The 20773-nt window shown below is 35.2% G+C and overlaps 1 protein-coding gene across 3 annotated transcripts in view; it reads left to right on the top strand.

The window, feature by feature from the left end:
- Nucleotides 1-20773, top strand: part of ARID4B (AT-rich interaction domain 4B) — a 144411-nt gene that overhangs the window by 103166 nt on the left and 20472 nt on the right. For 2 of the 3 annotated variants that reach the window (XM_032430409.1, XM_032430408.1), the window contains exons 17-19: nucleotides 1064-1315; nucleotides 15807-15891; nucleotides 18359-18557. In XM_032430409.1, coding sequence (XP_032286300.1) covers nucleotides 1064-1315; nucleotides 15807-15891; nucleotides 18359-18557 — 536 coding nt within the window. The remainder of the gene's footprint in view (nucleotides 1-1063; nucleotides 1316-15806; nucleotides 15892-18358; nucleotides 18558-20773) is intronic. The other variant, XM_032430410.1, reaches the window with a different exon arrangement.

The following is a 20773-nucleotide window of genomic DNA, read 5'->3' as shown; positions in this document are numbered from 1 at the left end:
TATATTAATCAACTTTTAAAACGTAATTACTTAGCTATCTTGTGGTTCTGTTTTATGGTCTTTGTCAGCTCTAAAGTGATGGATTCTTTTTGAGAGAAAAATTGTAAAAAGTATAGACATAGTTTTTATACTGTACAGCAGATAAAAACTTAGAACTAAATATAGTTGAATTTCATTTTGAAGTTTTTTAAAAATAAATCTAGTGTTTGGAACGATTTATAATTTAAGATTTTCTCCAACTTGTTTAATACAGATTTGTGGCTAATATAAAATGAATGCGAATGCTCAATTTTAAAAAGTGCACAATATTGAGAAGATTGAAATGGTCGCAGTGCTGCTTCTAGAATGATTTGACTTTTAGTTTGATATTACTTGGACTTGGCCTTATATACATATTTCATTGGAACTTCAAAGTTGAGAGAATTGGTAGAAGACTTTCAGTAAATATACGGTAAAGAAAGCAGAAATTGTAGCAAAGTTTAGAAGAATAGAAAGAAAAAACTTGATGTGATATTGATGTGAAATTAATCAGATATTCCTATGAAAGGTAAAATAATATTTCAGTTAGCATAACTTTTGAAATTTTGGTTGGAGCACCTTTTGAACTCAGTAAGACTAGCTGTTGGCTAGTAAAAGTTTTGTTTTAAACAACATGAGGCTGGAAATATTTGAATAAAAATAACTTTTAGTCTGAAAATGGCTCTCAGGTGTAATGATTTTTGTTTTTGTCAACACTTTTGTATAAAACATTTTTATAATAAAACATGAAAAAGTTGTTACAGTCGACCTTACTAGTTTCTTATACAACTTCTATTCTGGCTGCTGGAAATTTTCTTTTAATGCATTTTTCAATCTTCATTTTCTCTAAATTTATCTTTCTGTAACCATGGTCATCTTATACAGTTTTAGTTTTTAACGTTACGTTGAAACTCAGAATTTCATACACATGGAACCTGCTGTTCCCGGAGCAGTCACAGCCACGATTTTTATCATTTTATGTGGTTTGGAACTGAAAAGCTTATGAGGTGTCTTTTATTAACTGCAATTTTTTAAACCTTTCAAGAGATGAAACGAATAAAGAGGAAGATGAAGATGATGAAGAAGCAGAAGAGGAGGAGGAGGAGGAGGAAGAGGATGAAGAGGATGATGACAACAATGAGGAAGAGGAGTTTGAATGCTATCCACCAGGCATGAAAGTCCAAGTGCGGTATGGACGAGGGAAAAATCAAAAAATGTATGAAGCTAGTATTAAAGATTCTGATGTCGAAGGTGGAGAGGTCCTTTACTTGGTGCATTACTGCGGATGGAATGTGAGGTAACTTGAGTTTTAGCTAGTGATTACTACCTAAAAACACTTATAAAATAATTTTCTATTTTAAAATTGAATTAACGAATTACAGACTTGTCAGTATTCTAATTGAGGTCATAGTAAAAAAAATGTAGATTTTAGCATGTAAATGCCTCACGTAGTGACTTCCTACTTACTGTTTTTAATACTTACAAGATATCCTTAGTGTCTAGAAAACTGAAATCTATCCAGTTGATTTTTGTGTTATACATGTAGATTAACAGAGGCAACATTGGTGAAATTACAGAAAAATCTTTTTTAAAGTTAAAAGAGTTTTGAGCTTCTTGATGTCTGCAGGTTACTACTAGGCTTCTTGCTCTCTTGCATTTTCAACTACATTGCCACAATAACCTCTTCTTTGTAATCTTAAGTCATCCAGTAGGCAGGGATTTTAAAGTTGTGATTTCTTAAGCTTTAGCCATTTTAAGAGGGCCTTTATTTCCTCATTAACAGCTCTTGCGTTACAGCCTTCTTCAGAAGCCTCAGAAATTTGTCTATTTGAGACAATATGGTGGAAGTGTAAGCAAGTCCGCTTGACTAAAATAGAGTGCACTTTCTGACTGCTGCTAACCCTAGGGGGATGAAAGGGAAGACTAAGGTTTGGTTTTAGGTTGTGTTCAATGACTTAAGTTCTTTTCTAACACAAGAGTTCTTTGGTTTATCCAGAGATTTTGTATTTGAATTTTATCCAAAATTGGCAAGCCTGTTTTAGGATCTGGTCATTTAGAGGATCTTTTAAGAAAAACTTAGTTCATTTTGGAATATTTGATATTATATTTGAAATACAGCCAATGATAGGGTTGTTGCCCTTGAAAAGTTCACCATAGAAGTTTTAAGTGGTGGTTTCAAGGTGTGCGTAGTGTCTTCAAGGAGGAATATAGTTACCATGCTTTTTATTTAAATTGTATTCTGTGATTTGGAAAGTTATTAAAACATCATCTCAAATGCTGTTTCTTAAAAAAAAAAAACTGTAGTCTCTGTTTCTTAAAAGTCCATTTTGTGTCGTCCTGTTGTGGCATTAGGAAGCTCTAGGAAGCATGGCTAATCTGATTACCTTTCTTATTTAGAAAAAAGTACAATTCTGATCCATTCTGAAGCTTGGAAGAAAATAACAATTTAAGTCATAAGGAAATGTTCAGAAGTTTTGTTTGGGACCCGTTCTTTATTATTTCTGACCAGCAAGATAAAGTTTTGGATTTTAAGAATGCTGTTATCCTAAGTGTTGTCCTGAAACATAAGCTTTTCCAGAGAATCAGTTTCAACATCATGTGTAATTTACCCTTTTGTTTGTTGGCTCTTATGCTACCTCTGTGTGCATGATTTTCCTCACCTGAAGGGCTGGCTGTTACTGATCATGTTCAAAGGAAGATACTTGAGATCTCAGATATAGCTGCTCTAAGAATATTTTGCCCAGTCTTTGATATTTAATCATTTTGATCTTACTAAATGATCTTATTAATATAAATGTAGAAGGAATTCCATTTATGCCTAGGATGTAACTGTAAATGTTGAATATGTTAGCTTAAAATTAGGAAGGAAAAAAATTGAATCAGGAAAAATTAATAATTACTGAGTAACACCCACAGGGATAGATAAGAGCCACATCATCTTTTACCTCTCCTTGAGTTCTTCAGTCCTAGTTATTCTGCTGGTTTATATAATGAGGCAGTTTTTCTAGTGGCCTTTATTAAATGCTTTAAATTGTGTGACTGGTAGAATTTAGGTGTTCTCCAACTTGCAGTATTATCGGGGCTTGATTATTTTCTATTATCTCATTAAACAGAGAGGAGGCCTAGTAGGTGAAAGAATTGAGACACTCATGAAATTATTCTGCAAGGAAGATATACAACTTTCTGTTTGTTAAGAAAAGATGGATTAAAGGCGAGAGTTATCCTAGGAACACTTGGATTTTAGAGGGTAGAAAGAGAATGTCGGTATTTTAGCTTTGAAACTGCTAGGGGGTTGGGTAGGGTAAGGGAAGACTTCGAATTGAGGCCTTCAAGTTTTTAATAATAGAGAAAAGAAAATGAAACCTAGTTCAACAAGACAAGCTTATGTTGCTGAGAAGGATGCCATCTACTCCTCACACCTCAAGCGTTTGTATGGTCTGAACTTTCAAAAGAAGAAAACTAACCAACTTGATGAAGACCTGTAGAGTGGATCTCTCCACACTCCAGCATCATAGAGAGGACTGTACTTCTGTAGATTAGCAGTTAATTTTCTTTGAGTCAGTAGAACAGTGCTCCTATTTCTCTCTGAAGCTAATCTAATGGGGACTGCAACAAATGCTCACCAGTTCTACAACAAGTTTCCTATTATTCCGGTGATCTTCAGCTTGATCTTTGAATTTACACTTAAGAGACGTGAAATTAGAAATGAAGATTTATGCACGAAAGTTCATGAAAATAGTTTTATCTTCAGTAGAAGTCATTCATTACTATAGCAATTTAGGAAATTTTATATGAAGCTATTTATGTGAGTTTTGTTTGATCCTGAAAGGTCACTTTCCAGTGAAGAAATTTTTCTTAAAGAAAATAAGAATATCTGTCTTAGTTTAAAAAATACTGTTTTTCTGGTAATTTCTACATTTTTCCTTTTTTCTAAAGTGCTGTGTAAACCTTTATATTGATATTTTTATTTGTACCCCTATTTCACAATTGAAAATGTTAATTTTTATTACACAGAGGATAGTGTTTGGGCCAATTTGTTTTTTACTACCACAACAGAAAAAAAAGGCTTACATCCAGTTTTATGGAAAATAGCCAGAACTCTGGATCTTAAACCACATACTGGCTTATAAATGGTATAATGCTGCTACAGAATTTTTCAGATGAGGTGGTCGTATATCAAACTATTGTCCGATACAAGTAAACTTGGCTAGATTGTCACGTGCTTGGAGAAAAGTCAGTGCTTTTTTTATAAATTGTTTTTAACTCTCCTAAAAATAACATTCAATCTAGAAAAATGGCAAAATATATAAAAGTAGAAAGACAACTATTAATATTGTAGTATGTTCTCTTTCAGTCTTTTAAAAAACATAGCTCATATGTTTTTAAAAATTATAATCATACTTTAGTAATTTTTAATAGTAGCCTTTCTGTTTGTTTTCTCTTAGTGATGTTAATATTTTATAGAAGTTTTTAGTACCATTGATCCCTTTCATTCTCAAGTTTCTAAGTCATGCCATAAACGTGGGAGTGATTTTTGAAAATAAAGTTACACTTTGAAATTCAACTGCTATAATCTCTGTTGCACGTGTTGTGTTTATCCCCCGTTCAGTGATACAGCTAAGTGTATTACAGCTATCTAGACTGCTTGGCTTGGGATTTAAAATACATCAGTATTCTGTTATGTATTGAGGCTGATTTATTTTTCTTCATTTCTAGTTTGGCTTTCCATAATCAAGGGGTTGGGAATTTGATTTGAGATTTTTTTAATATTGAGATTCATCAACTACGTTAAAAAGATAGCCCCAAGTAAAAGAGAAAGGGAAAAGCAACACTGAAATTTCAACTGTAAAACTCCTAAGTAACAAGTTAGTTCTATTCCATATTATAAGTTATAGGAAACTGAAAATAAGATAAATTATACTTAAATATTTTACTTGAAATAAAAATGCATATTTTTATTTTATTTTATTTATTTATTTTTTATTTATAAAAAAATGTTTAAAAAATATTTTACCTCTCGAAGCAAATTGGCTCCTCCTTTGAGGGAATGGGGGTAGGGGAAACTAGTCAAAAGCTTTCACACATGGCTTCAGACCCACTTTGTGCTAACATTTAGCAGCTTTTTAACAAACATCTCTTCCTTTATTTGGCATACAGAAGTTCAATATCATGTGCAAAATACTATTCTTGGACTGAAGATAAAAAGAAGTGGTCCCTATTAAGGAATTGATTGTCCAGGCAAGGGAATTACCCCACCAGGATTTACACTCTCCCTCCCGAGGCTCTCAGCTCTCCTTTTGTGTTGCTTACCTTCAGTCACTCCTTATAATCATTTCTTTTGACCCACATGCTTTTCTGTCGCTCTTGTGTTGCTTTGTATTCCTTCCTTGACAAAACCGCTAGAACGCTGCTTAAATCTCACGCTCTTACTCCTGGCCTGCATCTGTGCAGCTGATCCTGTCTGGAGAAAGCAAACAACCACGCTGACTTCTTTTAAATTCATGACTATGAACTTCAAGTGGTCATGATATGTCTCTCTTCCATTCACTCTCCTACTTTCTCAGAAGACTGTTTCATACTGTTTCTTATCTCTCCTCAAATGCCCAGCATCTCTTTTCCATCCTCATTTTCAGTTGGTGACCTTACTTTATAACCTCATTGAAAAATTGAAGTGAGAGGAGAATTTTGCAGATTTCCACATCTGCCTTCTTACCTGCATCTGCTGCCACATTCTCTGCCTCTTCCTCTTTAGTCATCTGTGAAAACAAGCATGCTACTATCTCAAGGCATTCTTCTAATTGTCATGCCTTCTTTCCTAAGTCAGAGACATGGGCCCAGAAATTTTCCCTTTTTACCCTCTCTTTTGTCAGTTTCTCGCTCTGTTTTGAATCATCCACGTCTGGACCTGCAGTTATTTCTCCCATCTCAAAACTCACTTGAGCTTTACCTGCTTTTCCTACTGTGCCATTTCTTTGCTTCATTTCCATCCAGCAAAACTATGAGTTTACACTTGTCACCCAGTTTCTCTCCTGTTATTTTGTGTAAACCCACTCCAATAAGGCTTTTGCCCCTATCACACCTCCCTGTCATAGCTGAATTCCATCCTTACTTCTTGACCTCTTGTTACTTGTCTCATCAGTGGTATTTGACCCAGCTGATCGCTCCTTCCATGATAATTTTCACTTGTGTTCTAGCTGCGACAGCGACAACTGTTTTTCTTGTTTATTTTCCTTTTCTACCATCCCTCAGTTATCCTCTTTTTTCTTGTGTTTTCTTCTGTGTAGTCGTGCTCTTCTTTTATCCTTCTGATACCCATTTTAGCTTTTTTTACATTCCATTCCTATTTTTCCAGTCCTAATTTGAGTCACTTTTCTGATACTGAATTTTTCCAAATTATTTTTTGGAGCTAAAGGGATTTGACCTTCTGGAATATAACTTACACCTAGGACTGTGGGCAGTTTGTTTTTTTTTTTAATTGTTCAAGCTTTCTACATCAGGACCACATTACTTTCCAATACAGAAGTGCATTTAACTTTAAAACATGAAAAAAATCCCAATTCCATATTCATTCCTTTAGTATCCCTTACCACATCTAGAAAAGTACATGCCTGCATATGGTAAGTAGGAAACAAATACTGAACTAAATTGGACCTCCCAGCAACATAATAGAAGTAGAACAGAAGTTAAAATCTAAATAAAAGGGACTGGTCTATAAAATGATACCTATAGAATATAGATATATAGAATATAGAGACTGATGGGGGATTGGGACGGCTGTGGCCTGGCTCTCTCACTGGAGCCTCTTGATGCTTTTATATGTGGTAATTCTTTAACTCTCTGAGGAACTGTCCAACTGTTTTCCACAAAGGCCATTTTACATTCTTGCCAGAATTGTATCAGGGTCTGGTTTCTCCATACCCTCACCAACATTTGTTATTTTCTGTTTTTAAAAAATGTTTATTATAGCTAACCTAGTGGGTATCTCATTTGGTTTTGATTTGCATGTTGCATTAACATTGCATGTTAATGGCTAGTGATGTTGAGCATCTTTTCGTGTACTTATAGGCTATTTGTATGTCTTCCTTGGGGAAATGTCCATTCAAGCCCTTTGCCCATTTTTGAATTGTTTTTGTTGTTGAGTGGTAGGAGTTCTTCCTGTGTTCTGTATATTAATCCTTTCTCAAATATATAATTTGCAGATAGTTTCTCCCATTCTGTGAACCCGCAGAATTGTCTTTCACTCTCTTGATAGTGTCTTGATGTACAATAGTTTTAAATTTTGATAAAGTCCAAATTCATCTATTTTTTCTTTGTTGTCCATGCTTTTGGTGGTGTATCCTAGAAAATATCACCAAATCCAGTGTTGTGAAAATTTCCCCGTGTTTTCTTATAAGAATTTTATAGTGTTAGCTCTAATACCTAAGTTTTTGACCCATTTTGAGTTAATTTTTATATGTAAATATGCTAGTCAGTTCTTTTTTATGATCTCTTTTTGTCATATGAAGAGCCCATCTCCTAATTAGTAACCAAAATGGGGTTGAGGGTGAGAGACTAGAATGAATCTGACTGGAAATACTCCTGCTCTGTGACTTTCCTTTGGCTCTGTCTCCTTTTGTTCCTTAAAGAATTTTTATGTCACTTCAGCCTAATTTCTCTATTCCTTCTGTTTGCAGAATGTTCTACGGCCTTACTTTTTTTTTCTTTTATTTCCACGTAATCTGATCTTTGTCATACTTTCATTGTGTAAGCTGTTGGTCTTAGGAATGTTGATAAAAGAGTACAGAGTTGTTCTGTTCCTGTGCTTTGAAATGATTATTTTGGTAATGATAGAAAGAAAAGCAAAGTACTCTAGGAACTTTTCTGCTTTATTGCTATAGTACGGAAGTTAAAGAACTATAAATGAAGACCATTTGACAGTGGTTTCCAACTGAATATCTGCAAACTTGTTTTAGAGGGCGGGGAGGACACATTGCCCCTGTCTTTTTAACCAAGACTTTCAATTCCCTTTGCATGTTTTTCCTCCTGTGTCCCATTCATTTTTTCTTCGTACCTCACTGTCATGTTTTCAAAACTCTCAACTTCCCCAACCCTCTGTCACAGTCTCCCAGCTTATTCACTTTTTAGGATGGAAAACATACTAAATTAAAAAGTACTATGGCAGTCAGAGGACTGTGTTACCACTCATGTGAAAAATTCTTATGCAGTATGAAGATGCTTTGTATCAATACAGGCAGTCCTACCTGTAGAGACAATTAAAGTAGTGAATAAAGTGAACATAATAATTTGTACTTTAAAAATACGACTTTTGAGGGGCGCCTGGGTGGCTCAGTCGTTGAGCGTCTGCCTTCGGCTCAGGTCATGATCCCAGCGTCCTGGGATCGAGTCCCCCATCAGGCTCCCTGCTCGGGAGGAAGCCTGCTTCTCCATTTCCCACTCCCCCTGCTTGTGTTCCTCTCTCGCTATCTCTCTCTCTGTCAAATAAATAAATAAAATCTTAAAAAAAAAAAAAAAAAGACTTTTGAGTCGACTGGTTTTTCAGTGCAAGTGAATATAAATATTTCCTTCCTGAAAAAAGATTAGTAACTCGGGTATTTTTGCACTCAGATGGACTTTCTTTCTTTGTGTTTACTTAGAGTGTTTACTAAATTGAGCCTGTTCCATTCAGTAGTTTTTGTAGACTGGCAGGTACATTTAATGTAAAACATAAATGTGGACCTGTTCATTTGGTGGTTTTGTAGATGGGTAGGTCCATCAGTATATTTGTCTAACTGTGCATAAATACTAATCCCCTAAACATATCAAGGGTTAAGAAAGTAAACTTTTCAGGTACTTTTAAAAGTCAGTATCTGCGTCACAAAATACAGTGAATGCCGCAGTTGTTAACCATTTGCAGTGATCTCTATAAATGAGCCTGGTACAATGCTCTGTGATGTGTTCTTAACATTACATATTACCCCTGCCTAAAGACCTATACCTTTGTTTCATTTTACAAAGTTAAACTCTTCGGGAAAACCAATTGATATAATTACTATACCATGCTCTTGGGCTACTTGTGTCAAATATTAAATATGATTATGCTATAATATTCAAGTTATTGTCATTCTGTTATATTCTTAATTATGCTGAACACCATGTGTCTTTGATGTGGATTTAATATTAAGTGTTATATGAAGTGGAAATATGAAATGTTAATGACATGCTTAGAATTTTATTTTTTCAATAATATAATGCTTTTATTTTTGTTTCATTATATCAAGAACATGACAGAAGGCATTAAATTATGTTCAGTGGGTCTTTTATAAATTTTGCTTTAGATATTCTCTCAGATTAAAAATATATGTGTAAATTGAGATTATTATAGAAAATTCATGAAGTGGGCAAATATTGATAAAATGGTTTATAAAGTTTATAATTTAATAACTGTTGCTGCTGTTCATATGACTTGGTCTTTTTTCCTATTACAGTGTCATACTTTTTTTTTTTTTCTATATTTTTTTACTTTAAGGAAGGGGAAAAATTTCTTTCCTTGCTAAGATAGCCTAAATTTCCACTTTAGATGTGAGATTTTTAAATTCTGAGTTAGTTATATGACATATATTAACTTTTTAGATAGATAGACAAGATATAAAGTACATATTGTTCACCTGTTATTAAATGAGTCTAATCCTTACAGAAAACAAAATACAGATGATTTCAATATTTTATCTAAATTAATGGTTTTTAGATTTTATATTTTTTATAATTTGTATACATATTTCAAATAGTGAGCTTTTTAATATGTCACTTGGTTTTGCTTATGAAATTATTTTTTAAATATTTTTATTCTGCATGTAATTATTATTTTTTTAAATCTCTAAGGTTATGTCTTTGGGGTATGTATTAATGCACACTGATAATATTTCTTTGAAAGTGGTTTGGTTGGGTTTAAGAAGAACCAAAATCTGAATTGATGTGGGCAACAGAACCATTTTGGTTTCTTATCTGGTTGACTAACATTCTTTTCCGTTTTTATCATTGCTAAGTGATTTCTTAGATGATTTGCCAACACATCCAAACAAAAATCAGAAAGCTGTTTTTCTCTGTTTTTCTCTGGTGAGAGCAAGTATGTTACGGTCTCTGAATGGTTCCTTCTAGCTTTGTATGAGTATTTTAACTCAACACATTTAAAAATTCAAATATCTGTGTGGCTGCTTCTTTCAGAAAGTTCAGAAGGTTTGTATTGTTAATTTTGTAATTACTGCTTAGTGTTGTCTTCTCTGTTACATGGTAAGCTCCTTGTGGGAAGGAGCCATGCTGCTTTCATTCCTGAATACTCAGTGCCTAGTGCAGAATTTGTCACATAAATAGTACCTAAGAAGTATTTATCAAATGAGTAAGTCCTCATGCATACTTTTAGTCACGGAGTTTCATGTAATTTTTTACTTTAGGGATCATCTGGTCTAGCTCCTTCATTTTATATAGGTCAGGGAGCAGACATTTATAAGTTAAATGAGTTGCTCATGCATCTGTTCTTTCATGTTTGTTCCATTAGTTGAATATTAGATGATCTCAATAGAGATATTCTCAGGTATGCCATATATATACTTTGAAAATATTTTCCTTAATACTTTAGTTAAATATCTGATGAGATACTTGTCTAGATTTTATCCATTAATTACAGTGGATTTATTGATCATTGAAAAAGTATGGTCTAATTACTAACAGACTTAATTTTTTAATTTAGTATTTGTTTTTTTTAATTCAGTATTTGTTTTAATACTTGTTTTTCTCAGTTTTTCCATATTTGTTTTTATTTATTTATTTTTAAAGATTTTATTTATTTATTTGAGAGAGAGTGAGCGAGTGAGAGAGTGCACACACACACACAAGCAGGGGGAGTAGTGGGAGAGGGAGAAGCAGGCTCCCTGCTGAGCAGGGAGGCCCATGTGGGGCTCTATCCCAGGATCCCAGGACTACAACCTGAGCCAAAGACAGATGCCCAACCGACTGAGCCACCCAGGCGCCCCTCAGTATTTGTTTTTAAATAGAAGAATTCAGTAATCTTTTCATTGTGCCCTGGCAAACTGTATTTCCTTTTGTCACAAAGAGGCCAATTACTGGCTTGTGATCATAATTTCTAAAGGTAATGTCCAATTAAAGGCAGGACAGTTTTTATCAATAATCCAAACTACCTGGTTTTCTTCAGACATTGTCATAGAACTCTTTTATTGCTTGGATCCAAAGCTGCAAGTCATTTTGTTTGTAGGCCCACTGCTTAGCTTACATTTCTCTCCTAGTTCTCAGACTACATGATCACTAAACATGACAACTGACAGCAACAGGCCCGCTAACCTTGAAGAGAAATCTAGGTATTTAATGAGAAAAAGTGGTTTCTCTGAAGTCTGAAGTCCTGTTAACCCAAAATATCTGTTAAGAAGTGTTCTTCCTATGAAGTGGAGAGACCCCATCCAAATATGTGCTCTTGATGCCCTCCATGGTACTTAAAGCAGAATCGAGAATATTGGAGAGCCCCTGACTATCGTAGCTGAGGGAAGGACAGCATGACTGTGTATTTGAGGATGTTTGAGAAAAGGACTAGAAACCTTTTCAAATTAAAAAAAAATATTGCATACAGTTATTAAGATTCTTGTATTCTTTAAGAATGTATTTTGAAGGATGAATGGATATCTTAATATGGTACCCTAAGGAGAAATTGAGAACTATTTTATGGTATTCTGTTTCTTAGCTGCAATTTTCTGCTCTTAGCCACTTCCAGTAATTTCAGTTTTTATGGTATTCAAGATATTTGGATTTGAGCTGAATTTTCTCATTTTCTATCTTCATTGATTACTTCCTTATTATGCCTATAGTAAATGTGTGGTCTCTTTTTAATATATATTAAATATACTGTATTAAAAGTCAAAGTTTATATAGAATGAACAGCATCAATTTCTTGTAGTTCTGAACTAGATTCCCTTCATTCAAGTATTTATTCTTGGTATTTGATAGGGAGTCAGAGATCTTGACCCACTAATTTTGCTTCCTTTTTTTTAAGTATCTGGCACTAGTAAAGTCAAAATTAAATTGGCCTACCTCTTTCTTACATAAGTTAGTGTTTGTAGGAAATGTTGTGGGGTTGTTGGGTTTTTTTGTTGTTGTTTTGTTTTTGCACAGTTTTTTTGTTTTTCTCTCACATGAACTTATGTATCTCTCCTTTCTGTTCTTTGAAAGTATTCTGTAAAGAAAATGGGACACTTGCATGTTACTCTGAGTACTTACATAAAGGGAAGGAACATTTCTTACTTTTAAAATACAGTGATCATGGGACGCCTGGGTGGCTCAGTCATTAAGCATCTGCCTTCGGCTCAGGTCATGATCCCAGGGTCCTGGAATCGAGTCCCACATCAGGCTCCTTGCTCAGTGAGGAGCCTGCTTCTCCCTCTCCCTCTGCTGCTCCCCCTGCTTGTGCTCTCTCTCTCTGACAAATAAATAAATAAAAATCTTTAAAAAAAAAAAAATACAGTGATCAGTTATAGCTCTCAGTTTATTCTCTGATCTTTGTTCCTTGTAAGATTAATCAGACAACTAAAGTGCCATTTAGGACCTCATTAAGTTTTGAAATATTTGTCTGGGTTAATGTTTGTGTCAGCGATCTCAACTTTTATTTGGTAAGGGCATTTGTAACCTGAAAGCTCTCCCTTAACCAAAATTCTCACGTTGTTTTCAGTTCTCCCTCATCACGGGTTGTGCATTTTTAATGTGGCTTTTCCAGCTGCTGATCTATTACTCTTCTCTGTGCTTACTCTGGATGGGACCTGTCATCCATGCCCTCTACCATTATTCTGGTATTGACCAGAATGTTTTAAGAGGCAGTCCCTTTCCCATGTTTCTCTAACTCCCTACCTGGTGCTTTTTTGGCAAGCCTATTGCTCTCAAAGTCAATTTACTTTCATGGTTTGAGTTTTCTTAATCTGTGAAATAAATTCATTGATAGACTTTTAAGGCATGTTCTAGTCCTAAAGGCTATTAATTATAATAACAATATAAATGTTGTGTTACTACATTTTGTAAAAATAGAGAATAAATCTGGCAGAGAAAAGAAAAAATCTAAAAGAATAGTGTCAGAACAGGGGAATGCCCAAACAAACAAAAAACACTGAGAAAGTAGAACAGAAAAAGGCAAATAATAAAGGAGTAATAAGATTAGCTAATATTTATAGGACTGTAAGTTACCATGTACCAAGTACCTATTACTTCAATAGGAAACATATTTAAAGAATTTTCCAAGTCATCTCCTAAAACCATACAGAATATTCATTATTTTAAAACAAAACTGTCATCCAAAATAGTAAAACCATAGTATTTAAGTACTACTATTCCAATATTTTAGAAGTGTGTGTAGTTCCTTTCATCTAATTCCAGAATTTGTCTTTTTTTCTTTTCTACCTGGTCCAACGCTCTTTCCACATCCACAGTCACTACTTCAAGTTCTTCTGATAGCCAGTCCTCTTATAGGACTCTTATAGAAAATGATTACCAGATAGCATCTGTACACTGATAGAGCTTAGGCGGTGGGCATCAGCCTGTACCAAGGCAGGAGCTTTTATTTTATTGATGTGTATGTTTCTTTTAAGTTATATCCATTCTCTCTGAGTCATACAGAAATCTTGCTCCCTCATAGTGAACATCTTAATTATGGAGGCAATAACTGTTTTTTTGCTTGTTTGATGTATTTGGTGTTCCACGTAAGATAGACAAATATAAGAATATCGTGGTGATGATCTTAAGTTGAAAGCTACTATTTTGCCCTAGTTTGAAATATAATTCATGTCAGAAACCCAAGTTGACTAGTAAAGATGTCTGATATTACAGAACTAACTACATAACAGTCTTCAGTTAAGAAAGGTAAAAAATACTATATCCTTGTTTAGCTTACATTGATGTTCTGTATAGCCATCATGAACTATCTTCAGTTATCTCATAAGAAGATAGGAAGCTTGTTTTGTTTTCTTTTAAACAAAGTACACAGCATTGACTTCCATAACTATATCCAAGTAAGAGCAACTTCTAGGAGTTTTCATTCAACTTTGTGAAGGGCAAGGATATTTTCTGTTCATTTTCCACCTTCACTCCAATTTTGGAAGGAACTAAATTGCTTTCATCTCAAGCATAATGCAATTTTCAGTATTCATGGAAAGTTAAAAGTACTATAAATATTTAGGTAGGTGCTACTGTACCAGTAAAGTACCAAAAGGGGTGTGTTGAGTAGAATAATAGTATTTGTTTTAAAACTTTTCAAAGTTCTTATCATGATTGATTTTTGAAAACTATATGTGCTATGCAGTCTTACCTTTTTATTTTTCTTTTTTAAATATAGTCTTATTCGATACAGAATACACTAAGTCTGATGTTGAGAATGGCTTGACCAGGGCCACATAACTAGCCTGCAGGGATTATGTGAAGACTTTCCTAGAACTCATTCCATTCTTCCTCATTCTCTCTAATTATCACTGTGGCCCTCAACAGCTTCCAGCAGATACAGACATAATCCCTTGCCTGGGGGTGTGCCCTCAGCTTTACTGATGCCAATGTGTACTGGCCGGTAGCACTTTGCCTGGGCGTTGTTACAGGCGTACTTTCCAGGCCTCCTCTAGAGCAAGAATATCATTTATTAGTCAGGTAATGACCCAAGTCATTTACTTCCTGGCTTAGGGCCTTTATACTTCATTTAGTACCTCTAATAATGAGGACATTTTAATTTAAAAGCTCATTTTCAGTTGTTCATGTTCTGGAGTTGAAAACGTCAGGGAGTTTTCCATTTTGTACAATAAATGTATATAACTTTGAACATAAAAAGAGGTTAATTCATTTTTAATGTTTCTTCCTTCTAGTTGAGTTTTTACAAACTGCCATTCTTTTTTGCTTTAAACAAATAGCTTTATTGCAGTCAGGAGTAAGTTGCACCGTGAGAAACTCACACAGATTGTCAGCATTGAGTGGAAAGGCCATCAGAGCTGTTGACTGTTAGTTGTGTGTATTTGTAGGAAGCGTCTCAGAATATTGAAAAACTTGGCCGAGTAAAGCTTTCCTACTATTTTATGAGAAGGTTTTTTTTTTCTATTGATTTTGCATTGTCTGTAAGTTATAATATTATGCTCTTCTATCACACAATGTCATTTAAAACTAGAGCATATCGGTGGCGCCTGGGTGGCTCAGTCGTTAAGCGTCTGCCTTTGGCTCAGGTCATGATCCCAGGGTCCTGGGATCGAGCCTCCACTCTGGTTCCCTGCTCTGAGGGAAGCCTGCTTCTCCCTCTCCCACTCCCCCTGCTTGTGTTCTCTCTCTCGCTGTGTATCTCTCTCTGTCAAATAAACAAAATCTTTAAAAAAACTAGAGCATATTACCTTAGCTTCCTGATATGTCTGGGGGGAAAAAAAACTGTCTATTTACTGCTTAAAAACAAAACAAAGTAGTAAAACAAAAAAAACGTAGAAAATATTGTGGTTTCTTTACAATACAAATTTGGTTTCTTTTTGGTAGCAGAGTAAGGAGCGCTAGTTTAGACATCAAGAAATCTTTCTGGTCTTGGTTCAGCCGGTAGCTGACATTATGTCCTTGGGCAGATCACTTCATCTCTCTTTTTGGGTCTTGGTAGCTTTATTCATTGACCCAGGAAGTTGAACTAACTGGTCTCCAAGATCCATTCCTGTTCTAAAATGTGATGATTCTATTTATGAATTTCTCTTTAATATGGCATAGTTACTTCTGTGATGTTTTGTGTACTTACACAAGTTTTCCTTTCATTTTAGATATGACGAATGGATTAAAGCAGATAAAATAGTAAGACCTGCTGATAAAAATGTGCCAAAGATAAAACATCGGAAGAAAATAAAGGTAAGTGCTTATTTTGCTACATCATAGCTGTTAATTAAAGAACTTTTCCTCTAAAATGATGCATTAAGCGTGTGTGCTTTAGTGTTAGTAGAGATAGCAATACTCTTAGAACAGCGAATTTATCAAATGCTAGATTTGGGTATAGTTAAAATTGTCAGCTTATGGAAAGGTCTTTTGGAAACAGTACTAAATGATCTTTGAGGCTTTTTTAGTCCCAATATTGTGTAAGGCCACCCAGCCAGGTTTCACTTATTTATTCCCGTCCTTTTTGCCCCTCTCTTCGCCAGCTAGGAGCCATAAAATAGTGTGGCTGGGAGCCTGGTTTAGTGTAATGGCTGTAAACTACTCAGAGGAAGAAAAGGAGGGGAGGTATCTGAAGGCAGAGGAGAGCCTCTCTGCACCTCCTCTGTTTCTCTTCTTCTTTATCTGACTCTATTCGCAGGAGCTTAGAATGTGTTCACAGGATCCTGTTAGCCCCACCATAGATGGGTACCATGGGGAATCTATTAATGAGCTTGTGTGGAAATTAATGCTACTGTTGTGCATGATAGAATTACTCTTATTTATTCTAAGTCTTTTAATTGTTTTATTAGAAAGTCGACCATTAACTAGGTTTTAAAATGTTTTTTATCTTTTTAATGGCTTTTTTAACTTTGAATGATATATGTAGTTGAGGTGTTCAGTAGTTTTTCTGAAATTCAATCTTCGTATTCACAGTGAGAAGCTGTTTCCTTTCCTGCTGGTGGCCCCAAATAGTGCAAGCTTTCCCCCAGAGTGGTTGTTCTTTTCGCACTGTAAAATTCGGTCTGTCCTTCAAGTTTTGGTGTAGCAACCCGGGAACTACAACTAGGGCTTCTCAAACCCCTTTCATCTTCACTTTTGGTCTTTATTGGCAAGTATGGAAATCAGGATATTTAGCATTATTTTTAGCTACTGGAAGAGTTGTGTGCGAGTGGTGTTTAAAAAAAGCCAGTTTCTGTATACAAAGCAAGTTTTAGGAGGGAGTATTTCTCAGGTAGAGGAGGGGGTAGGGATGGGAGAAGCGGTATTAGAATATTCCCTAGGGAGTTTTTTTCCCCTCAGTATTTATTCTCAATTCAGTTCTTGGCCCCTCCCAGGGCATATTACAGTTCCTGGTCATTAGGGAAGAGGCATGTAAATTTTGAAAAAGCTTCCTACCTAACATTCTGATATTGCACACCCCTCTCTCACTCTGTCTCATCTGTCTTCTGATAGCCATTAAAAGTCATATTTGAATTTTGAATCGGGTGGACCTTTTCTGCCCTCAGAATACATGTTACATTATGATCTCTGGAATAAAATAATGAAGTAGTGAAAAGGCTAGCAACAGGAGACAAATGGAGCAGCACTAATTATTGGTAGGTTGGGGTCATCTACCTGCACATCAGGCTTTTCAGTCCATTCTGAGAATTAAGCCCAGATGTCTTAACTGAGTGGCTCTCCCACTTGAGCACCTATCACAGTCATCTGGAGGACTTGTTGGAACTCTGATGGCTTGGTCCCATCCCCAGCATTTCTGATTCACTAGATGTGAGGTTGGTTCCAGGAGTTTGCATTTCTAACACATTCCCGTAAGATGCTCATGGTGCGGGCCCATGGACCACACTTGGAGAACCATTACCCCAGAGCATCTGCAATATGTAATGAATTACCTTCTGTGAATCCAGAATCATGATAGTGATGTACCATCTTTGGGAGAAGTGTGAAAATAGTCACTGAGATTCTATAGTCTGTCTCTATAATAGGATTTCAGAGTTGTTTACTGCTCCATCATGCTCTACATCATCATTTAGGAACCTTGTCTAAATGATTTTTCCTATAAATTGTTTTCAAAACAAAGTTAAAAGCAGTTTCCAGGAAGTATTTTAGTTAGCTTCTCCTCATTTTAGTTGTAAACAGTTTTTTCCCCTCAAACGTTAATTTTTATCAACGAGGCAGGAAGGTTGCCTCGCGACTTCACATTATAAGAGATCATTTGTTTACAGTTATTCCCAGTTGTCAGCTAAATGAAGATGTTTGGAATTTTGTCATTCCCAACCCACATTTTATATTGAAAATGTTACAAGTTTTGAAACTACCAGGTTGAAATTTTTTTTTTTAATGAATATTTAAGCCTTTTGGGATTTAATTTTGAAGAATTTGTGATGTCAGTTATTAGCAGTATGAGGTTTGTTAGTCTGAATTGCTTATGGGATCACTAATTTACCTTCGCTATTAAAATTTAAATATTAGACAAAAACGTTTTGTGTTTATCCTGTAGCATTTGTTAAAAACTTTGGAAAAACATTTCTGGCTGTTTTTGAGGAGCTTCTTATATTCTTTCTTTTCATATTATTTAATAATATAAAATACAACTTTGAATTTAAAATGTGTGTTAACATTGTTACTAATAAATGCCTCATGATAAATTATGGTTAACATGAGATACTTTTTTTTCTTAACCTAGAATAAATTAGACAAAGAAAAAGACAAAGATGAAAAATACTCTCCTAAAAACTGTAAACTTCGGCGCTTGTCAAAACCACCTTTCCAGACAAATCCATCTCCTGAAATGGTATCCAAACTGGATCTTACTGATGCCAAAAACTCTGATACAGCTCATATTAAATCCATAGAAATTACTTCCATCCTTAATGGACTTCAAGGTAAACATAGCAAATATCCTGTTGCATGCAACTATATGTTTTTAGTTGTTATAAGTCAAATTCTATAAAGGCAGTTCACTGTTTTGTTTTTTTTTTTTTAAAGATTTATTTGACAGAGAGTGAGAGACAGGGAGAGAGGGAACAGGAGTGGGAGAGGGAGAAGCAGGCTTCCCGCGGAGCAGGGAGCCCGATGCGGGACTCGATCCCAGGACCCTGGGATCATGACCTGAACCGAAGGCAGACGCTTAACGACTGAGCCACCCAGGCACCCTGGCAATTCACTGTTTTTAATTGGACCATAATTTTGTTGTCCATTACTTGAAATAAAATCAGCCATTGATTGAGGTTTGGAAATATTTCTATTATTAGTAGGTCTAAAGGTGTCATTAAATTTTAGTTATGATTTATTATTCACCCTACAGTACTGTACTGTGGGTTTTTCAGGTACTGTCCTTTTCTGTTGCCACATAAAACATGGTTTGTGTTATGCAATATTAGACTATATACTGAATTTTTTTCATAAAGAATACCAAACTTTGCTTCTCGATTACATCTATTATGGTCTCTTTTATGATGGCATTATTGCTTAATATTTAAGGCAGAATGAAGTATAACTATCAAATAATAAAAATGAGGAAAACTGGAGAGGGGATTTAATAAATTTGACTGTCAGGGAAAGGGGGGAAATATGACCTATTAAATGAAGTATGTATCTTCATAAAAATATTTTACATTTCTCATTACTTAAGAGTTTGGATTTTTACTCATTTAGAATGTGACAAATTGTTTTACGTCTCTTAGTTCAGATGGTTATTTACATAAACTAATTTTATAATGCTGTAAATATTCTTAAGTTCAGTCTTTATAATTTTCTGATGTATCAGACATAGACAGTATATCAAAATATATATATAATATAAAGAACAATACGAATATGAACATTGGTGTGTCTGTCATAGTGGTGAACAAACAGTATTTACTTAAAAGAATTTTGCATTTCTGCCCCAGAAGTAAGTAATATCCTGATTTTTAAAAAAAATTTTTTTAAGATTTTATTTATTTGAGCAAGAAAGCGAGTGGGCGCACGAGATAGAGAGCGCACAAGCAGGGGGAGAGGCAAAGGGAGAGGGAGAAGCAAGACTGCCTGATGCAGGGCTCGATCCCAGGGTCACGACCTGAGCCGAAGGCAGACGCTTAACGACTGAGCCACCCAGGTGCCTGTAATATCCAGATTTTAGTGTGATCATTCCTTTACTTTTCTTTAGAACTAAACATATATGTTTATATTAAACATAAATATATATTTCTAAAGAGCATATTGTTTAGTTTTTTTTAAACTGAGTAGCAAGCATAAGCCCTGCTGTGTGAGAAAAGGCAATATTTCCACTCAGATGAAGGCTGCCTGAGAATGTTACCTGAATAGAGTCTGTAGGCCATATTCTTATTTCATATTCAGCTTCTCTGAGAGTTTGCAAAAGCATCTCTAAGGGAATTCAGTGGGGCAAGGTCATAAGGGAGTTCTGGGAAATATCGGTGCTCACCATGATCAGAAAATCTGATGTAGTTGTAGTGGATGATGAACAGGAATATGAGAGTAGTAAGCTGCTCTGTATTTTCTGATTCTAGGCTTACCAAATATACCTCTAGCTTTCAGGTGCAGGTCAAAGAAAAACGTTTCTGCTGGGTAAAGTGATGTAGTCAGCTGATCGGAGTAACACCTGGCAGACATGGAGGGGAAAGCTAGAAGTTCATCAACATGTTAAAACAAGCTAAACCTATTTAAACTCCTTCAGACTGTATGGGGGCAGCAGGCATCTTAGTGATAGTAGTCTTCATATTACCTTCTTTGGAAACAACACTGCTAGTATGGACTGGTGTCCTTCTGCATCTGGTATACAGATATCTTCCTGGGGATAGATCCCATTCTAGGGATCACTGTTCAGAGTACTCCTTGGGATTCCTTTGTTTTGGCATCTCATGTCTTTTTTACCCTCCTTGAGCATACTCTCATTGTGGTGGAACATATTCTCTAGTAACTTTTTAAGAACAAGTGAGTGAGAAGGCAGGTTAAGTTTTTAAGAGACTGTGTATGTCTGAGAAAATGTATTCTGTGCATGGTTTAGCTGGGTTGAATGTTTTTCCCTCGGTGTTTTATTGGTATTGTTCAATTGTCTTTTTTTCTTCTAATGTTGTTTCTGTGAAGTCCAGAGCTCTTC

This window comes from Phoca vitulina, unplaced genomic scaffold (genome assembly GCF_004348235.1).
Source record: "Phoca vitulina isolate PV1807 unplaced genomic scaffold, GSC_HSeal_1.0 scaffold43, whole genome shotgun sequence".
Classification (NCBI taxonomy): domain Eukaryota; kingdom Metazoa; phylum Chordata; class Mammalia; order Carnivora; family Phocidae; genus Phoca; species Phoca vitulina.
Note: the sequence above shows the minus strand (reverse complement) of the source record. Positions and strands in the feature narration are given on the sequence as shown.